General features: G+C 50.4%; 1 protein-coding gene and 1 long non-coding RNA gene across 4 annotated transcripts; one reads left to right on the top strand and one right to left on the bottom strand.

The window, feature by feature from the left end:
- Positions 1–2: 2 nt before the first annotated feature.
- LOC120392256 lies at positions 3–10,886 on the bottom strand. The gene is made up of 3 exons (XR_005591626.1): positions 10,125–10,886; positions 3,691–3,806; positions 3–1,821 (listed from the first exon to the last, which is right to left on the bottom strand). It is a non-coding gene; the product is annotated as an uncharacterized LOC120392256 (long non-coding RNA).
- Positions 10,887–11,138: 252 nt separating this feature from the next.
- On the top strand, positions 11,139–17,226 carry TMUB2 (transmembrane and ubiquitin like domain containing 2). Of its 3 annotated transcripts, XM_039516641.1 has the most exons (4): positions 11,143–11,296; positions 12,091–12,327; positions 14,146–14,742; positions 15,807–17,226. In XM_039516641.1, exons 3-4 carry the CDS (start codon positions 14,171–14,173, stop codon positions 16,159–16,161), a joined length of 927 nt encoding a protein of 308 aa, XP_039372575.1. In that variant the 5' UTR covers positions 11,143–11,296; positions 12,091–12,327; positions 14,146–14,170; the 3' UTR covers positions 16,162–17,226. The 3 variants fall into 3 exon arrangements, with proteins under 3 accessions (XP_039372574.1, XP_039372575.1, XP_039372576.1); XM_039516640.1 differs by lacking the exon at positions 12,091–12,327 and having other exon boundaries at positions 11,139–11,296; XM_039516642.1 differs by lacking the exon at positions 12,091–12,327 and having other exon boundaries at positions 14,059–14,742.
- The last annotated feature ends 614 nt before the right edge of the window (positions 17,227–17,840 follow it).

Below are 17,840 nucleotides of genomic sequence, written 5' to 3'. Positions count from 1 at the left end.
AATGAAATTCAAAAGCAGGATACTTTAAAAGTGACACAGCAGAATATTCTTCCCCAGGCAGTACCTGCTTAGTCAGGGGAACTCATTGCCACAAGACCTCGCTGAAGCCAAGAGCTGAGCAGGACTCAAAGGAAGGACTGGACATTTAGCTAGAGAACAAGGAAATGCCAAGTTAGAATAGTAAAGTCTTCTAAAATACAAGAGTCTCTATATTTAAACCCTTTCCGCCTCAGGCCACGAGCCAAATGCTGATTAATGGGGTCAGGAAGAACGTCTCACTCTGACGGGAACAGGGAACATTTCTTCCTTGTCCCCGGGGCAGGTTATTCCACAGCAACCTTCTGCACCTTCCTCTGAAGCAGCTGATACCGCCCCGTGTTGGACACAGGACACGAGGCGGGATGATCCCTGGTCTGATTGATGTCCCTGTGGTTTTTTTTTTGTTTTTAAACTCTTCTTTCTAAATACCAAGAAGTAGGGTCATAAACTCAAGTCTTGGGGATGCCGGTGCCCTCCGTGCACCCAAAACGATGCCCTGGCTACAAACATGCCAGTAGCTGAAAAGCGCAAATCATGAACGCCGATCGAATCTGCCGCCAGATCTTGCAATGCCTGTGGCTGAGGCCTGATGCCTGTGCTGTGTCCCACTTCCAAACTGGAGTGCCCGTAAATTCAGCAAGGAGTGTGGTGTAAAGATCTAAATGTAGGGTGACCAGACAGCACCTGTGGAAAAAACAGGGTGGGGGGGTAATAGGTGTCTATATAAGAAAAAGTCCCAAAAAAGAACACTGTTCCTATAAAAATGGGACATCTGGTCCCCCTACCTAAATGGACAGAGCCGGAGGAAGTGCCAGCCCAGAAGCCCATCTTGTTCTGTGTCCAGGAATGGCCAAGTCCCGCTCATTCTGGAGGAGGGGTCAAGGATACCCCCAGTGGCCAATACTGGAATAACCTCCCTATAGGAGACATTTCCTCCTGACCCCTCTGTTAGCTTATGCCTTGAAGCAGGAGCATTTAAAAAATAGCTAGCTCTCTTCATCCGTAAATCTCAAAGCGGTTACAATGGCAGGTCTGCTTCATTACCCCCTTTACAGCTGGGGAAACCGAGGCACGGGGCAGTGGAAGTGACTTGCCCAAGGTCACCCAGCAGGCCAGTGGTAGTGCTGAGAATAACTCTCTGCTCGCCAGTCCGCTGCTCTAGCCACTAGACCACATTGTAGCCCTTCCAAGGGATTTTAAAAACAACCTTCTAATGTAATTCTGGTTGTTCTCATTATCTGGATAGGTCCAGTCTCTTTACTTGAATCCTGATTATGCATTTTAATCTCATGAGCTCAAAAACTGCCTGCTGTTTGCAGTAAAATATTCTGTTCTGCTTTTGCACTTTAGGGGCAGCCTGTGTTGTTAGTTTCCCCATGTAAAATAAAAAGCTACAGAAAATATATTTCCAAACAGGCTTGTTTTAAATTTTTTTTTCCCGCACTGCTGGGGGTTAGGCCTGGGTGCGTGCGCTCTCGTGCTAATGAGCGTATCCCTAGCAGTTCCTTGCGTGTTAGCATGAGCACTCTCCTCTGCTGCTTTGATGCTGGTGTCATCAACTGTTGCACCTTAGAGAAGGAGACATCGGAGAAGGAAAAGCACCAGCGGTGGGTAGTCGAAGCCATTAGCGGCGGAGTCAGGATTGACTTTCAAGGAGAGGCTGCATAAGCTGGAAATGTTTCACCTTGCGCCGAAGCAAGTCAGAGGGCAGCCGCTGGAGAGATTTACGGGTCCCCAGGTGAAAGCGCTGTTACGAATACTCCTCTTAGACATCTCCAAGCCCTTCGCAAATGTGGGAAAGCAGGACCCCATTTTAAAGCTGGGGCAACATTAGTGACTTAGCCAAGCAAATCAGTGGGACAATCGGGAATAGAACCCAGGATTCCTCTGCTCTAGCCCCTCTGTTTTCCTTTTTAAGAGGGTGTGAATGTTTCATCCTTTAACCACCCCCCACACACTGTATTATCCTTAAAAACCCAACCGGCTTAAAAAACCCCTCCAGTGGGAGTTACATTTCAGACACTCATTTTTCTTTCTGCCTTGGAACCCCTGCCCTAGGGACTGGAGATGGCGGTGAACACGGCCAGGGCCCATTAGAGGGGGACGCCAGGCTGGAAAAGTCCTCTTTGGCAGGGGGTGCTGCACAGCTGATGGCCAGCTTCCTGCAGTGGGGTGATATACAGGCAGTGCACCGGGCATGGTGAATTCTCAGCTTCGGAGCCAAGCAGTTGGAGGAGGAGCACTGATTTTATCTATGGTATTGCTAGGCCATTTCCATGGTAACCAAGCACCTCCCTATGCCCTTGGGAGGCAGGGCTATGCTTGTATCCCTGTTCTACAGAGGGGAAACTGAGGCACAGGGAGCCTGAGGGCCAGCAAGAAATAGAACTTAGGGCTCCTATGTCCTAGGACAGCACCTTGACTACTGGGCCATCTGCCCTCTCTCTTATAACTAATAAAAAGTGAGAGAGGGGCTTGCACCCAACCCCCAGCTCCCACACCAGACTCTAGCACTGGGCCCCATAGCTTGGAATATCACAGCCCAATCCTCCAGTCCACACACTCCTGGACTTGGGGGAGTCAGGATCTGCTCTTCGGGGTGTGGAGGTGATATACATGAGGATACCAGCTTGCTGGAGGGGCTCAGAAGCCATCACTCCTACTAGAGAAGGGCTGGGTTCAGTACAGGAGGAGGGTTAATTTTCTTCCCCCTCTAAGCACTAGACATGGGCTGGTGCCACAAGCAGGATAATGAACTTCAGACACTTGTTCTGAGCTGGTATGATAGCTGGCATGTCGCAGAAGCAACACTGAATTCTGAGGGTCTGGATTTTCAGTTAAAACCAATGCTGTCTGGTTCCCTTTAAAACTTTGTAATGTAGGAAGTGTTTCTATAAAAGCCTGTTATTGGATTAAATCAGACTTGCTCAACTGTGTGTCACAGCCCCTCTAGTGCTAGCAGCTAAGGGAGATTCTCCTTTAGCTCCAGTGGTTGATAGCTATGCTTTTACAGAATAAGCATGAGAGTCCTATTACTGGCCTAGTTAGTGCCATGACATGCCATATAGTGGATCTGTTAGTAACTGGGAGAGCTCTAGTTAGAAATCCACTTTATCTCAAATAGTCTCTCTTATCTTGATGCAAACCCTCTTGGAGTTTGGTGTTTAAACTAGATTTTGGGTTGGAAAGCGAGTAGTGCTACTTTTCCAACCTCTGCCAACTTGAGATGTGACAGCAAGAGTGTACAGAGCTTCCTCACACAACCACGCTTCCTTTTTTGTGGGCTTTGCCCAGCAGAAGTGAAAAAGTTCAGATAATAAGTAAACTACCATCCTAAGGCCTCAGAGTTCACACCTGCTGAGCTGAATGGGGAATGAATTGTGTCCAGCTACCTGCAGACTCCAGAGGGTTATCTTGGTCACCAGCAATTTGGTTTTAACGACAAATAAAAGCTTAAGAAAACCACCCTGGAAATGCCACAGCAAGACGCCTCCGCCCCTCCAGCCTGTCCTGTCCCCCACAACCGCCCCGCCTATATTTCCAGTTCTCCTTGCCCCGTGTTTAGCAAACCCCTGTGCTTAGCTTTAGCCACTGCCGTTCAGAAAGGCTTGTGCTGTCTTTAAAGAGATGGAATGAAGAAGCTTTACTTACCAACTTGTGTCTTAACGAGTGTTTAAAGCTGACACGCAGCCGGCCAGGTCCCTCCCTTTGAATTGAATTCACCACTCTGACGTGCTGCTCATTCCGCATCTTCCCACCAGCTTTGCCTGGAGGACAGTACCAGCCCTGAGGTTAGTCTTCCAGCCTCCCTCCAGCCCCCTGGAACTTACAGCAGCAGAACAAGCAGAGGTGTGACACAGGCTCCTAACTCAACAGGGTTCACTCCCCCCATCCTTCTTCTGGGGGTAGGTAAACTGAGTTCCACGTCCTTTACTGCAGGGGTCTGTAGGTGGAGACGTCCCCAGGGGTGTCCTCTCTACAGATCCCAGGGCCCTTTTCATTCTTAATATCACCCTCCTCATTCCCCTGCTTTCGCAGGTTGCTGTGAGCTGGTTATCTTCCCCCAGCAGTGGCTGCATTTCAGTGCTGGCAGCTGTCAACAACTTTGGGATCCTACCCGGCACTAGACAGCGCAGCTGCAACCCTCTCTCAATGCTTTCAAACGCCAAAGAGCTTTTCCTCCCCTTACGCCAAGTCTGGTGGCTTTGCCCTCCTTCCCCCGTCCCAGCATCTGGGGGGAAAGGCTGGGAGTGAAGGGGAGAGGGAACTGGGAGAGGAGGGAAGTGTCAGTGCACCAGGAATGCTGGCTCGAGGCCCAGCTCTCGCAGCAGGACACGCCAGCCACCTGACTGAGCCGGGCAGTCTATTTATTGACATCTCCTCAGGTTGGGGATCCAGCAGCTCTGGTTTTCATCACGTCAGCATCTTCAGGCCTGCCTCGGCCTAACAGCTGCCACCTTAATTATTTAGCGCGGTGACCTACTTCCCGCTGCAGGGACAGGCTCCTCGGCGGCCCCTGCTTCCACCAGGCCAGCTTTACACAGCAACGGCATGGAGAGGGCTCAGCGGCTGTGCATCAGCTGCGGAATAGCCAGGGACTGTCTTCTTGTTCGGGGTTTGTACCGCGCCTCACGCAACGGGATCCTGGTCCACCACTAGGGCTTGTAGGTGCTACTGCCATACAAAATTGAGCCTTTAAGCATGTGGGGGGAATACCCTAAGCTTATCCTTCCCCTCCCAGCGCTACACACCTTTCCTCCGCCGCGGGCACTGAACAGCAGCAGCAAGGCATGTTGGCTCTCTCAGATACTCAGACTCCGTTACCATCCTCGCTACAATCTTCAGTGTCCGTATCTCACAACGCCCGTGAGGCAGGACCCCCCAAGGTCACCCGCTGTACGGGTGGGAACTGACGCCCCCAGCGATTCCGTGACTTACCCGAGGTCCCACAGAGCATCTGTAGCCGAGCTGGGACCTGAAACCAGATCTCCCCCGTCCCATGCCTGTGCCTTAACTGCAACCCCCCCCCCCCTTCCTCTCTAGCAGAAACGGTTTCCCCAGAGCAACAGAGATAATTACTCTTGACATGGAAACCTAACTGTCGTGTCTTGCCCTTGGGAAGCAGCTGGAAGGGGCAGGATCCATCAGAGAACTTTCTAGTTTTGATTGGACTTTTCTCTGCCCTGTGATTGGCTGTTTGCTCCAGCCCCCCACTCCTTTCCTGGAGTCACTTACCACGGCCCCTCTTCCTTCCATTGAGCTGAGCCCCCCCCCCCACCCACAAAACCCACCTTCCAAACCAATAATAATAATGGAATTTACATAGCACTTGTCACCACCCCATTGTTCCCGCTGCGTTTTCTGCCCCCACCCCTAGGTCTGTCTGGGCTGCACAGCACCTACTGCAATAAACATGATTAGTAACAGCACTTTGGTCAGTGTAGTCTGCCTCCTTACCTCCCTCCCCCGCCCCCCGAGGACCAGGGCCTCTTCTTAATTCCCTCCCTCCAATGGTTACATAGCGTTGGTGTTTACTGTTAAACAAAAGCCATGCTCCACCCAACAAGTGGCTTCCTTCCCTTCCACTGTGGTCTACTAGGTAGAGCAGGGTCTGAATCTGGCCCCCCTGGGTCCTATCCCCAGTTCTGCCATTCCCTTGCCGGGTGGCCTTGAGCAGGTTGCCGCCTTGCTCTGTGCCTCAGTTTCCCCACATGTGAAATGTCCCTGGGGTGAGAGTCAAACCCCTATAACGAGGAAGGAACAAGTCCCTGGGGCCAGGCTGCGCTCCCAGCCCCACCCATGCTCTGACCCCTGGGGCCAGGGATGGATCCCAAGGGGCCAGGTCAGGAGTTCAGGGACCCATCTTTACAGCAAAGCAGACTCAGCTACTGAGTTTGGAGTAACTAACAAAATGTGCACTTTCCGAATCCTCTCACTAAACCCCTCCTAGTGTAGTCTCACCTTAAAGTGTCTAAATCAGGGGTGGCCAACCTGTGGCTCCTTGTATAGGCACCAACTCCGGGGCTGGAGCTACAGGCACCAACTTTCCAATGTGCCGGGGGGGTACTCACTGCTCAACCTCTGGCCACCCCGGTCTAAATTCTTCACGAAGACCCTTTCTTTCCTGGAACCACTCCCTGCATTCCCATATCAGGGGCTCAGATGTTTCTTTTAACCTGAAGTGTTTCCTAACCCATCTTTGCGTCTAGTCAATAAATACCAAATATTATTCAAACCGCAGCGACCAGTTACCAGTCTAAACACGAGCACTTCACTGATCCTTTTAGAACTTCGGAGCAGCACATTATCCTCTATTTGGGGCAAACTTCAGATGTTTCTTCCTCTTGTCTTCTTGGTCCACAATTCTTTCCATCAATTCTAACTTTTTAAGCTCCAATCTGGACACAGAACTCAAGACTCGATACCCATCATCTCCGACTGCTCTTCCTAATGCTCTACAAAGCATCAGCAGCGCTGTCTCATCTGCTCCCCAATTAATCCCAGCAATACTTACAAGTCGACTAATCCTACCTTTGCATTTGTTTGTAATACTGTCTATGTGATAACAAGCTGACTTGGAAGGGCCAAACTATATACCCAGAATTTTAAAACAACTGCATGCACCCGTTCTCCATAAGATATCAAAGATGAGTGTAATTGATCTTTCTTCTAATGATGATCGTTCCATTTGTTTTAGCTAGTGAAAATTTAAATCCACAAGCTTCTCCCCATTCTGAGACCTCCCTGAGTGCTCCATTGAATCTCTCTCCAACCACTTGAATTCTCCTATGTTTAACCCATTTAGTGCATCATCCACAATAAGGTAACACCTACTCAGGCCCTTGTGCCGTTTGGCGGATCATTTATCGTAATGTTAAACAAGGTAGGGCTGACAATACTCCCCATTGGCAACACTATAGATACCTGCTAAGGTTTTCCCTGCTTTATCCTGTAAGATCCTCTTACTTAGGCTTTGGCTACACTTGCATTTCAAAGCGCTGCCGTGGCGCTAAGTGTGAGTCAAGTGCCCAGCGCTGGAAAGAGACCCAGCGCTGTCTGTCCTCCCTCCACCTGTGGGATGGGAATAACGCGGGAGCGGGGGGCGCTGTGGGGGGCTGGCTACTGGCACACTGGCACTGTAGCATTTGCACCGCTGCGCGCTGCAGTTTTGCCACACACTGCTGCAGCGCTGCAAAAAGCAGTAAAGAGCCTCAGAAAAATCTCTTATCCACCACCAGACCATTCTTCCTTCTGTCCCTATCATGGACAACTTATACACCTCTACCCTGATATAATGAGACCCGATATAACATGAATTCGGATATAACGTGATAAAGCAGCGCTCTGGGGGGGGGCAGGACTGCGCACTCCGACGGATCAAAGCAAGTTCAATATAATGCGGTTTCACCTATAACGCGGTAAGATTTTTTGGCTCCCGTGCACGGCGTTATAATGGGGTAGAGCTGTATAACAAACCCTCCCTCCATAGTGTATCGTGCTTTTTCAACATCCAACCCCCCCAGTTACCATATACTCTGATCCTCAGACTTTTTTGTATTTCTGTTTCTAATCTTACAATATGATCAGTCGCCCCTCTCTCCCTCCCAAAACTGCGTTGCACTATTTAGGATTTATTTTTTTCACCCCAATATGCAACTAGCCTCTTATTCAGGAGTGGCCAACCTAAGCCTGAGAAGGAAACAGAATTTACCAATGTACATTGCCAAAGAGTCACAGTAATACCTCAGCAGCACCCCGGTCAGCTCCCCCACCCACTCCCAGCACCTCCTCCTCCCTCCCGGGCATGCAAGAGGCTCTAGGGGGAAGAAGCGAGGGCTCAGGGGAAAGGGGGGGCAGGGCCTGTGGCAGAGCCAGGGGTCGAGCAGTGAGCACCTCCGGCACATTGGAAAGTTGGTGCCTGTAGCTCCAGCCCCGGAGTCGGTGCCTATACAAGGAGCAGCGTATTAACTTCTGAAGAGCCACACGTGGCTCCGGAGGCCTAGACAGCTGTTCTCAGTAGCTTGCCTGACTTCTTAATTGGTATTATCACCGCACACTTCCATTTGACTGCTCTTACTCCTTTCCCCTATAGATTTACGTAACTTTAATAAAATTCTTGCAATCCCTTCAGGTCAGGCTATGTCATATAATGCTCAAATACTATCCCTGGCGCAGTGTTTAACCTTTTATCTATGGCGGTGTTTCAGTTCCTGCATACTGAAGTTTTCATTCAGCACACTGGCATTTTCCCAACCATTTAAGGATCTCACAATTTTCTTTGGTAAATTTCTTCTCCCCCCCCCCAAAAAATCTGTACTTTGATTCTCATCATTACTTGCTAGAATTTCTGCTTTTCCCTTGTTCAAATTTATCACTTTATCCTCTTCAATAAGATCAGGGATAAAATTGTTATTCCTCCAGGTTCCATTCACTCTCTTAATTTGCTGGTAAACCTCTGACACCTGGGTATCTATTTTCCCAGAATACTTTTTCCATCTCTCTTTGTTAGGCCTCTTCCTAACCCTTTGTGGCACTGCCTTACTTCTTTTAGATGCCCTCGAAGTCTCCCAGTTCGTTGTGGTTGCAGCTTTTCTATACACCTTTCTTTCTTTTTTAATTCCAATCTCACATTTTTCATGCCACCACAGAACCAGGGTTCTGGTTTTAAGGCAATTCAGTATCTCACAAAATCTACTTTGGGTGCTGCCATAATTACTTTTATTACATTATCACAGAATTCCTCTCATCTCTTACACACTTATTGCTCAAGCACTCCTCATACTTACTCCTGAAACGCTCATCAGCCCTTTTAAATTCCAAGCAGGAGTTCCTCCAGTGTCTTCAATATCCCCCTCTCATTCATACATAAGCATCTTAGGGAAATGATCACTTTCCCTTCCCTCTTCCTTGTAAATTTTCCACCTCTATTTATTAGCTATATTGCTAGTTGCAATTCCCAGATGCAAACGGGAAAAGGAACCAGCAACTGAGCTAAACTTAGCCGGTGCTCCATTATTATTACCAGATTGTGCTCATCAATGGACTGTTCCAAATGCTTGCCATTGCTATCCGACTTTCCACTGCCCCATAAGTCGTTATGGCTAAGGCTACAATTTTAGCATGGGTATTTTTATTAAAAAGTCACGGAGAGGACGCAGGCAACAAACGATAAATCACAGATTTACTGAAGCCCGAGCTCCACTGCCTGGGGCTGAATTATTGGCATTTTCAAGAAGTCACAGAGGTCTCGTAAAATCACGGAATCAGTGACCCCCGTCACAGCTTCGTAGCCTTAGTTATGGGTATTCAGATCTCACATTCAAGATACGAACTCATTGGCTCTTAATTCTGAGCTCTCCAAGTCTTTACAGGGGTTGTAAATATTATACATCCTTAAAGAGGTATTTTTATTCTGCACTGGTGTCTCAGTAGAAGTATACTCAAAAGTCAGTTTCTTTACATGCATTTCAATATAACTCAAATTTTCCTTTATAAATGAATTCCCCCCCCTTCACCTCGCTCTCTCATATCTGACTCGGCTATATACTATGACCTTAAGAGACAGATTTTCCATCTTTTAGCCATGTTTCCTGTACACAGATATCAGGTTTGCCTTTCAGTTTAAAAAAAAAAAAGTCTTTGAGGGCCTGAGCATGTGCTATTAAGCTTTATGCATTCCATCAAAAACACTTTGAACACCATTTAGTTAAGCCACAGTATTGTCCTCTCTCAGAATGGCAGGAATGCACTCTATTGCCAAATTACTAGCATGCAAATACTTTTCTGCTACTTTTATTATAATCTTTATTTTTTCCCCATTCTCCTTACAGTTTGCACAGTGCAAACAGGTCACTATGCTGTAGCAATGTACCTTTCCCCTTACTGGTTTTCTCCTGCTTCCCATGCTGTTGTTTTGAATACCTTTTAGCAGCTTCTGCATAAGACATCTTGATAATCCTTGTTTTGCATCTGAACATAAGCTGTACTGTGCTTATCCACACAGTTGCTACATTTTAGTTCTGCTCCTTCTACATATGAATGCTCCCCTTCACATTTACTTCACACTTTATTTTTACTTTACTCACATTTGCCATGTTTCCAGACTTTCAGCACTTATAACAGCTCAAAGGGGAACAGAATATACGGTTTCATCCAAAACATCGCCTAGCCTAGTGTAACCCTGGCAAATAAAGCCCTTCTTCTAAATGCAATTTGCACAGCTGTGGACGGTTTGCTCTCACGTCCCTCCCACTAATTATTCACATGACTTGCCCTGGGTCCCCACCTCTACCTGCTCTATTTCCAGTCATTTCCAAGGGGACCCCATATATTCCCCTACTTGTTTGCAGCCTACATTTGGGTGGCTGGCAGCCTGCTTTTATTGTCCCTAGAATTTTAGCATTAAGGCCTTTTTCAGGCTGTTCTTTAGCAACACACGACACCAGCACAGCAACGCCCTGTAACCTTCCAGCTCTTGGTAGATTTCCCAAGGCTTTTCCTAATACATCCAGCTATTTTTCAAGGGATTAACATGGCTCTTCACCGCCTCGCTCAGCTGTACAGCCCTGCAGGGGACTCGTCCTGTAATCCTGCTCCCATCCCACGTCTACTCCCACATTCTGTGTCTTGAATTTTTACCTGGCGCCTGCTATTGTGGCAGCAGGTCCTGCAGGCCCCCCAGGATCCCCGGCCGGGTGCCGAGCTCTACTCAGCACTTTGACCATTACCAGCATGGAGTGATTTTCCACCCTTCTCTTTGCACCAACCCTGCCCGAGTCACCCCCTAGCTCTGGTCTTTTCTAATCTGGATCCCTGGCTGCTGCCTGGGCTGGAGCCCCTCCACCTGCTCCCCCCAGCCAGTTTATCGCTGCTACTGGGCGACCCTCCCCTTATATAGCCCCTAATAGCGGAAGCTCCTCCCCCTGCTCCAGGCCCCGCCCCTGCCCCCACAAGGCCCCGCCCCCTACTTCTAGGCCCCGCCCCCTCTGCCCAGCCATCTTGAAGGGACTTTTTACGGGGCCGGGTTTGGATCATCCCGACCCCGCCCCTTGCCTCGCGGCTCGTCGCATGACGTCACCAGCGAGCGCCGACCTCTCTCCCGCCGCCCGCCGGCCAGGTCCCTGTCACGTCTGTGGCTCGGGCGTGAAACGTCACTGTTTTCTGCGTGCGTGCTTGTGACGTAAGCGGCGTGTGCTTGGAACGTGAAGTGTATGGGGGGGGCCCTTCGGACAGGAGGAGGCGACTGCGGGAGTGCCGGGTAAGTGGTAGTGCCCGGCCCGGGCCCCCCCTCGCTACGGGGGTTTGACCCCCGATCCCCCCCCCCGGCCCTCCTCCCTCGCTGGGGGGGGCCCCCCCCCCCCCTCTCCCCCCCTCGGGGTTTGACCCCCGGCCCTCCCCGCTACGGGGTTTGACCCTCCCCTCCTCGCTACGGGGCCTAACCCCGGATTGTCCTCCTCGCTACGGGGTTTGACCCCGGATCGCCCCCGGCCCCGCCCCTCCCTCGCTACGAGGGTTTGACCCTCCCCGATCGCCCCCCCCCGGCTCTGCCTCTCCCCCCGCTACGGGGGTTTAACCCCCCCGGATCGCCCCCGGCTCTGCCTCCTCGCTACGGGGTTTGACCCCGGATCGCCCCCGGCTCTGCCTCTCCCCGCTACGGGGGCCTAACCCCCGGATCGCCCCCGGCTCTGCCTCCCCGCTACGAGGGTTTGACCCCCGGACTACCCCCGCTCTGCCTCTCCCCGCTACGGGGATTTAACTCTCTCCGCAGGCTCTACCCTCCCCGCTACGGGGTTTAAGCCCTGTATCGCCCGGCCCGGCCCCTCCCCCGCTATGGGGTTTAACCCCGATCGCCCCCGGCTCTGCCCTCCCGCCGCTACGGGGTTTAACCCCCAGGCTCTGCCCTCCCCGCAACGGGGTTTAATCCCCCCAGCTTGATCCCCCTCCCCCGCTGTCGGGGCTGTGTCATCTCTTGGGAACATGACTTCCCCCCCCCCCCATTAATGCCACCTCCCTGCTCGCTCGGTGTCATTAACATAATCCCTCCCCACGCAGGTCTGAGAGGCCTCGGTGCTTCCCTTCAGGTAACTCCCCTGGCGAGGTTTCTGTCTGCAGGTACCCGTCTCTGGCCCATGGAAAAGGGCAAGGGAGAGTCAGGGCTCCAGGAGGGTTAGGTTCTTCCTCTGTGCGCCATGCGGGCGTCCCGCCTGTCTCCGACAGGGCAGCCCTGGGCTTCTGGTCCTGCTGGGCTGGGTGTGCGCCAGGTCTTTCATCATCGGTTTTTGCAGCAAGGTAAGGGGAGAAAAGGTCTCGGATTCGTCGCTCCATGAAATGGCAGAATGTGCCCTCTCCTTTCAAAAGATGGCACCCTCGCCATGCGCAGACGGGTGCTTTCTTACATGGCACTGACAATGATGCTGAGTGTGTGAATAGCATAGATACTTCCCAGAAGCTCTGTGTAAGTATTAGCTAGGCCAACCCTCAGCGCCCCACCTGTGAGGTAGCTTCGGCGAGTGAGTGAATGTTCCCATTTTACAGATGAGGAAAGTGAGAGACCGACTGGGAGGGGGAAGTGACTTATCCATGGTCACATAATGAGTCAGTGGCAGAGCCAAGACTACAACCCAGGACTCACCAATCACTAGATCACAGTCTTCTATGGTAAACTGAACTGAATCCATGATTGTAAACATCATTGAGGGATTAATCTATGTGACACTTGTTCCCAACATTTAATTTCTCTACTTACGATTTCAAGTTCAGGTTTTTGTCACAGGGACTTGCTTCTAAGCGATGTGGAAGAAGAGGGGTTGGCTATTTCTCTAATGAAAAGCTGAGTAACTGCAGACCCTGGCAATATGTTTGTTTCCTTTTCTAAAAATGTCTGAGTTGCGAGTGGGCATGACTTTCCCTGATCCATGGAAGGACTGGACCTTTACAGTGTGTGTCCAGTCATTTAAACTTTTCTGGGTCTTTGCTTTGCCATTCTAGAGCACTTTCACATTATTTTCCAAGACCTTTAAAAATGAATGAGTTGACCTTCATGAGCCTTGTATGAAATGGGTTGATATCACCATTCCCATTTTGCAGATGGGGAAACTGAGGTACAAAGCTGACCTGTCCAATGCCACAGAACCTATGAGTTCTGTGGTTAAGGCACAGAATGTGTTCTTTCCTTATCTGTGAGACGTGCTAGTTTGTTCTGATTTTACAGTTCCTGTGTTACACTTACATCCTCTGCTGTGGAAGGCAGCGTAGAAGAATTTCTCCTTGCAATTCTAATATGGTTATTGCTTCTTAAATGTTGTCAGTGTATTTGGTTGGGGATGTTTCATACCTGAATGGTCCATTATACCAGCATTAATGAAGGAGCTGATGTGGAAAAAGCCGATTTGCCATTTGCTAAATTGATTTTGATATTTAAGTTTCGTAACGTGGTCTTGCTTTGCTTCTACCTGGGTTAACTTTCTCTCGTTCTCTGTATTGTCTTCCTTCCTTCTCCTCTTAGCTAGGTCAGTAAAGATGAGTGTAAGAAAACCCTTCCCCTCCCAGCGATTTGTTGTGTATTTGGTAGATACGCTAAGGGCAGTTGCGTGTCAAATCTAAAAAGGGAACTTTGCCAGAAAACAGGCCAGAGGTCCCCATTGCTGGACAGCAACTGTTTATGTTCAGTGCTGGGATTGTGTGGCAAAGTTGAGCTAGGAGGAAAACAGCTACACGGTGCTTGAATGTGGCCGTCACGTTCTGGGGAGTCATAAAAACCAACCAACCATAGTTATTTCTGCCATGCCTGCTTCTCGGCTAGAGGATAAAGAACTAAGAAGACATTAGGAGAGCCTGGCTCATTTTTCTTCCATGTTAACTTGGCTGGTTATGGTTCCCTTACCTGCTTGCTGTGCATGTCCCATTTGATGGATTCTTGTGCTCTTTGTTTTTAAGGGAAAAGGGACAAACAGAGCAAGGGTCTCAGCAATTGGAAAGGCGGAAACTACTGCTTCTTATTCCCTGGTTCTTTCCCGTTAGGCTCCACACCGCCTCAGTTCGTTCCCCTTCTGGAGCACCTTCCTTTTGTTGGTTCATGACTGGAGCTGAGTTCCTTTTTCTTTGCAGCTGAGCTCCTGCAAGAAGCCAAGAGATGGAGCCCCCTGGCATGACCATCATTGAAGGTGTGGGGGATGAAGTAACGGTGGTGACCGGCGTGGTGGTTCTTGTCCTGGCTCTGGTTCTGGCGTGGCTTTCCACTTACGTAGCAGATGGCAGCAACCAGCTTTTGGGAACTATTGTCACCACGGGCGAATCCTCGGTGATCCATCTCAGCCACGTCGAACGGTACGTGGGGAATTCAGGAACGTCAGAGCCTACTGAGCCCCAGGGGTCCGCTGATAGTGCAGAAGAAAAAGCCGAAGAGGAAGGGGGTGCTGCATCCAACTTGGGCCCTGCAGTTGAGCAGGGGGGCAACGGCAGCACCTCTGAGTCCAGCCTCGACCATCTGCTGAACATACAAGGCTTGCCCAAAAGGACCTCATCCAGCGAGTCTGGTGCCCTAGAACAGCCCGGTCAAGAGAGCCAAGGAACCTCGCAAATGTCACACGTCAGGGAGGAGAGTGAACCAGGCTCCGGGCTCATCAAAGTGCGTCTCAAGTTCCTCAACGACACGGAAGAGGTGGCCAGGGTGAGACCGGAGGACACCGTGGGTGTTCTCAAGAGGTAAGTTCCATGTAAGAGGCATCAAGGGGATTTTCAGTCTATGAATCTGAGGCCCAACGTTAAAGTGAGCAAACCTCCCCCAACAAGCACTGCTACAGGTTCTGTGAGGATTGTCCCTGTGTGTGTCTGTAGAGCGCCCGGTGCAGCGGAGCCTCTAGGCAGTGCCCGGTTATAAATGTGTAGCAACAATTAAATCTCTCTCTGGGATGTCTAACCACGTGCCCCTCGCTGGTAAGTGATGGCTTGGGCGGATTTGTCTCTTACTGTGTATAAATGTCAGTCTGTGCTATTACGGCCCTTTTCATCAGAACATCTCAGAGCAGATCAGTAGCCTCATCCATGTTTTTACCACCGGGGAAACAGGCACAGAAGGGGAAGTGACTTGCCCAAGGTCACCCAGCACCCCAGTGGCAGAGCTGGGACTAGAACCCAGCTTTCCTGAGTCCCACTCCAGTGCCCAACCCACTAGGCCCCAGGGGGAATGAACAGACCAGGGAATCATTAAGTGATCCATCCCCTCTCAGCTCCTGGCAAACAGAGGCTAGGGACACCATCCCTGCCCATCGTGGCTAACAGCCATTGATGGACCTACCCTCCAGGAACTTATCTAGTTCTTTTTTGAACCCTCTTATGGTCAAGAGGTAAACCCTAAAGGCTAGAACGTGCTCTCTGGGACAAGGGCTGCCTTGCACAGTGGGGCTAATCTGGATTGGAGCCTCTAGGGGCTGGTGTAATGCACAAATAAACAATTGTTTGAACCCATTGTGACCCTGGTTTTGTTTTCAGTGGCAGCTAGACTTGGCAGGAGCAGTCAGCGGGGTGTGTAACTTCCCCACTCTGTAAACTTAAACTCCTCCTAGTTAGTAGTTGCTGAGGTGTTTCGGGAAGGATGATGAAATTGACCGTCACTTACTAACTACATGTGAATCCTGGATCCTGATGAGGTTTAACCTTGTTGCGTTGTTTGGGTTTTACACTAGTCACTAGACCAGTCTTGGCTGCCGTTAGGACTGGTTTTTAAAGCATCTCTTCTAAACTTTGCCTCTTTCTGTTTCCCTGAAAAGCAAATATTTCCCAGGACAAGAAAATCAGATGAAGTTTATCTATCAGGGCCAGCTACTCCAGGATCAGGCACGGACCCTCCGCTCCCTCAATATCATGGACAACTGTGTGATCCATTGCCACTTGTCGCAGACCGCCAGCTCCCCCCTTCCTGACTCGGGGGTCACCCCAGCAGAAGCAGCAGGGGTCACGGTGAACATAGGCAATCTAATGCTCCCTGTTTTCGTGGTGATGCTGGCTGTGATCTGGTACTGCCGCATCAACTACCGCCAGTTCTTCACTGCGCCGGCCACGGTCTCCTTGGTTGGGGTGACTGTCTTCTTCAGTTTCCTGGTTTTTGGGATGTACGGCCGATAAGAGGCAAAGTTGGAGGGGCAGCTACTCCTGTCTGTCCCTTTAATTGGAACCCAGCATTTGTTGTATAGCTTGTTTTAAATGTGCTGTGACAAACGGTGTCAGGGAAAGTGGCTGGGAGCCCAAGGAACCCCCTGCTTGCTCAAATACTAGAGAACCTTCTGTATCCAGCAATGTGGAAGAGAGACCCCTAGATTCACTGTTTCCTCACCTTGCTGCTGCTTAGTGAGACTTTGTTCCTCCATCGCAGGGGACAGCTTTGCCGGGTGCTGCTTGTGTGCGCTAACTGACCTGTTTCATTTATGGCATGAGATGAAGCGTCACTCCCAAGGCACTGCTGCAGCTCCTGTCAGGTAGAGATGAGGAGAGAGACCTTCTGCCCCGTGCCTCATGAACATCTTTTAAACAGCCTCAGCCTGTGTACGCTGAGCTTGTCCCAGCTGCGTGAAGGAGTCCTGTAAAAAGAGCCACTTTCTAGCCTGGCAGAAAGCACCCCTCTGCTGTAGGTGGATGGGCCCTGTTAGAACGCAGCTGCTGGCGGGTTGCATGCTCAGGCTTGCTCTAGGATAGGCCAGACTCCCAAGAACGGACTCCGTGGCGATGAGACAGCATGTCGCCCTGCTGCGATCCTGCATGGTACTTCCGTCACTTTGCCACTCCTGCAAGAGGCTAGGGGCTGCCTTCCTGGATTACGCACTGAGCTAGCTCACTCAGCGTGTATGCGCTCCACCAGGGCATGGGGCTGCCTGGCACCTCCTCCCTGCTTGAGCAGCCTTGCTTTGTATTGAACGTGCTAATTCTAAAGACCAAATATTCTCACTGGCACCTGGCGCAAAGGGGAGGGAAGGATTTTTAAAGGAATTCTTTTTAAATAGGAGGTTGCAACTTCTGCTGAGTGCTTGTCCCCGGGGAGGGGGTAGACTTGTGCCTATCCGACACTTTGAGACAAATGTTTAACTTTCTTTAGAGCACTTTCCTCCCCACCCTTGTTTTCTATGGATGCATTTGTAAAGACAGGCCCTACAGTGGATTTTGTTTAAAGTGAGATAATGAACATGTTGCAAGTTGCTCCTGGTTGTGGAAGGCGGCGTTTTATTTTGCATGGGGGCAGAGGAGAAGCTGCCTGGCACGCACAGGAGTGCGAGAAGTATGAACGTGTGAGGAACTCACAGGGCTGAGAAGCAGCAGGGGGAAGGCGGCCTACAGGAGCCATGCAGCTGCCTGGTTTACAGCTGAGGCCTTGCCTACAAGAGGGAACTTGGCCAGAATAGCTAGACCTAAATAAGCTATTCTGAAATAGCTGCCCCTGTGAACACTTCCCGGACACGTCTATGCCAACAGGACAGCGTTCTCCCATCAGCATAACAACCCCATCTCTGCAAGAGACAGAAGCTACATCTCGCACCAACAGTGTGCGGGCGGCGGGGGGGAGAGAGGAGAGTACTTAAGTTGATGTAACTCATTGTTTTGGGGGAAGGTCTCTTTTTCACACCCCTGAGCCATCTAAGTTACATTGACTTAAGCTTTAGTGTAGACCAGTCTCTCAAATGTCTTCTTTTTAAATCCCCGAATTACTGTTTTGTGAGGGGAGTGATTATTCCAGAACAGAGCATCCAGCTGGTGGGTTATTTGAGGTGGTTATTCCAGGGAGTTCAGTTTCTCCCCTAGACAAGGGGTGCCCC

This window comes from Mauremys reevesii, linkage group 27 (genome assembly GCF_016161935.1).
Source record: "Mauremys reevesii isolate NIE-2019 linkage group 27, ASM1616193v1, whole genome shotgun sequence".
NCBI lineage: Eukaryota > Metazoa > Chordata > Testudines > Geoemydidae > Mauremys > Mauremys reevesii.
This window is presented reverse-complemented; position numbering and strand designations above follow the sequence as displayed.